The sequence below is a fragment of the Pteropus vampyrus genome, unplaced genomic scaffold (assembly GCF_000151845.1).
Source record: "Pteropus vampyrus isolate Shadow unplaced genomic scaffold, Pvam_2.0 Scaffold449, whole genome shotgun sequence".
NCBI classification, from domain to species: domain Eukaryota; kingdom Metazoa; phylum Chordata; class Mammalia; order Chiroptera; family Pteropodidae; genus Pteropus; species Pteropus vampyrus.
Genome location: NW_011889230.1, coordinates 363057 through 366275, shown reverse-complemented (window position 1 = coordinate 366275; position 3219 = coordinate 363057). Strand labels below are relative to the sequence as shown.

At 66.7% G+C, this 3219-nt stretch overlaps 1 protein-coding gene across 5 annotated transcripts in view; it reads right to left on the bottom strand.

The window, feature by feature from the left end:
- TNS3 (tensin 3) overlaps nt 1-3219 on the bottom strand; it is an 83522-nt gene that overhangs the window by 45845 nt on the left and 34458 nt on the right. Inside the window, exon 1 of one of the 5 annotated variants that reach the window (XM_023524168.1) lies at nt 852-1257. The exons of the other annotated variants lie outside the window; for them this stretch is intronic. Coding sequence (XP_023379936.1) covers nt 852-986 — 135 coding nt within the window. The 5' untranslated portion in view covers nt 987-1257. Of the gene's footprint in view, nt 1-851; nt 1258-3219 lie in introns of those variants that run through there. 5 annotated transcript variants of the gene reach the window in all.

Below are 3219 nucleotides of genomic sequence, written 5' to 3'. Positions count from 1 at the left end.
GAGCAGGGGAGGGCCCGCTCTAAGCGAGTGCTCAGGGGCCTTCCACTCTGCGGGTGGGACCCCGGCCCCTCCCTGTCCTGCCATCCCCAGTGCCACCCTGCTCCCTAAAAATCGCACCCGGTTTTCAGTCTCATTTTCCTCTCAGGGTCTGCGATTTGAGACGGATATTTAAAGCCTGGAGTTGGGGAGGCGAAGGCGAGCAGCGTGGCAGGGACAGGGCGTCGCATGAAGGGGAAGGTGCACGGACAGCCGGGAAGGGGGTGGGCATGGTCCAGAGAGGGCGGGTCTTCTCCTCCGCCTGCTAGGCCCCCAGGACCGAGTCTCCATGGGCCGAGAGCGGCAGAGCTTAATTCCCCCAGGAGCTGTGGCATCTGCGACATGAGGGAGAGGAAAGGCTGCCTTGACCTTGGCCGAGGCGCTGAGGCCACCTCCTCCCTTCTGTGGGGTCCAAGGGAGGCCCCTGCACAGGAGCAGACGGCGCTAGGGAGCCACGTACCCAGCAGTGGCCCGAGTGACCTGCGCGAGGCCGAGCGGGTGCGGTTCTGATGACCTGTGATGCACCCGCAGCTCAGACCTGTGTCCCATCTCCAACCGGCTCAGCTCTAGTGGTCTGGGTGGGCCAGGCCGGGCCGTGACGGGCCGCGCACGTGCACACGCCGGGCACGGACACGGGCCGTACCAACCCCTCGGCCCGGCGCGGGACACCCCCTTTCCGGTCTGCGGTGGGATGGCGAAGCCGCTCCCGACCTTTGGCCACGGACACTGGGCGCAGCCGCTCGCGGGTCTGACTCCTGGCTCAGTGGACGCCGTGCCTCCCCCTTCACCGTCCCTCCGGCGAGATGACCGCGCACCTGCCCGCGCATGGATTCGCGCCGCGCGCAGCACGCGCGCTCCCACAGCCACTCCGACGACTTCCGTGGCCGCAGACATCGGTCAGTCCTCTGCCCCGAGGCTGCAGGAGCCCCGAAGGCTCCTCTGGGCCGCATCCCTCTGCTTCCCTTACTGCCGACACGAGAGGCTAGACGCTCGCGATCCTGCTGCCCAGGGCGCACGGGGAAACTCTCGCCCGGAAGTCCGCTGGGCCCACCGGCCTCACCCCGGAGCCGGCAGAGGGGCCCCGCAGAGGGTCCCCGCAGAGGCAGCCCCCCACTCTCACGTGGTAAAGCTAGCTCCTAGGGCGCGAGGACCAGGTTCCCTGTAGGGGCCCCTGGAAACGACTGCGCCCAGCCCAGGCGCCTTGTCAGATCAAACGGTGGTTCTTGTGGGGACGCCTTTAATTTCCTATTTAAATTCATTCAGAAAATTCCCACACTTCATTACTGGTAACAAATCACACACACATGACACACCTCCCAGATGGTGACAACCAGGCACGAGGATGTGGTCAGACAGCTCCGCGGAGCGAACTTCCCCAACTGCAAAACTGGGACCCGCCGTGACTCCCCGCTTTGCCGGCCCCTCCCCCTCTCCCACCTGCCTGCACCACCCCGAGCCCCATTTACACCCCAGCTCTTCCTTACACCCTAGCTCGTCCACTGGCTCGCTCCATGCCCTGGAGATGGCTGGCCGCCACCCAGGCCTCTCCTTTCTCCTTTCTGGCTGAAAACTGCGGCTTTCTGGGCTCGGCTGCAGACTCGCCTCCGCCCCACCTCCTGACTGGCTAATTATTCCCCAAGGAGCGACCTGGGCCTCTGGGCCTAGCCCTGGAGCGTGGTCATCTGCCTCTGGGCCCTGCAGTGTGGTCACCTGCCTCGCGCCTCCAGTCTGCAGGTCCTAACCTTTGTCCAGGGATTTCCACACGAGAACCAGAGCGGGAGCAATAAATGCGGGGGCAATAAATGCGGGGGTGGGAAGGACGGGCATCAGCTCTGCTCCATTTCCATGCTTCACGGCCGGGTTTCCACCCCTGAGCCCCTCAGAAGCAAGCTGAAGCAGGAGGGTTTGGGGGTGGCCCAGTCTGGGGACCCTGGGGGAACCCAGAGACCAGGGCAGGTATGGGCCTCCGCCTGCCCTGGGCAGCCCCTCGGAAGGCCGCACCCCTCCGTGCTTCTCTCTGGCCTGATGCCTTCCTCTGGGCCTTGCTGCGCCGTGTCCCCAGGACCAAGCCAGGTTCCTCCTGCAGAGAGGGCTCCAGGTCCGCTGGGGGCCGGGCCACAAGGACGAGCACCGCCACCTGGGTCTGGGAACCAGAGGCCCCGGACGAGGCCGACTGACACGGACCCAGGGATGGCTGGTGGCAGGCGGTGACGGAGGTAGTGCGGGGTCCCACCCCGCTGAGCAGCGGGGGCACCGGGGGCTCCGTGAGTCCTCCCGGTAGAGACAGCGAGCATAGCCCGAAGGCCTGACGGGAGCCGACGCCTGGGCCCGCAGGGCCTGCCTCCCACCTGGCGGGGTGCGGCCGAGGCTCAATGTAACTGGGGGGGGGGCGGGGAACAGGAAACGTTTCGCTCCCGCTTGTCCTGGGACCCTGCAGAGGACAGCCACTGCCTACCGCCTGTCACCGCTGCTCTGGAGAAGCTCTGCACAGTCCCAAACCTTCCGCCCTTGTTTATTACGAAGGGGACACGCGTCGGGCTGGCCAGACCTCCTCGCTCAGGTGACTGACCGTGGCTGTGGCAGATGTGTCCGCAGTGACAGCATGACTCTCCTGCTGGTTCCCATGCAGGGGCACAAGCGGAACCTAATGGTGACCGGGTGTCGCTGGACCCCAGTGAGGGTCCCCGGCGCTGAGCTGGATTCGCCCTGGCTCCCAGCCTCGTGTCACAGCGGGGTCAGCAAATGTTCCGGGCAAACGCCTCCTGTCCACACCTCTAGCCCCGGCACGCGTAAACCCTGCCACAGACCGGTCGCAGCCACCCATGGCTGTGGCCCCGAGGGCCAGCGCGTCTCCACGAGCCGCCTCCCGCTCCTTCAGAAGCACGGTGCCTCGGAGAACGAGAAAGCGCCCCCAGTGCCAGGCGCCCCTGCCCGGCCAGCTGCTGCCCGCGCGCACGTGGGGACGTCTCTGCGCCTGGTCCAAAGGCAGAGGCGCCGGCGGCCATGCCAGGCACAGACCTCGGGCCAGGCCTCACTCGCGGGACGACCCTCACGCTCCTTCCCGGCCCGGCCGGCGCCCGCTCCACCTGCAGCTGCGCTCACTGGCCACAGCTTAGTCTTCCTGCCAAGACACTTGGCGTGAGGGAAACCGAGGCTGCAGGGGTCCGAGGACAAGATGGGGGG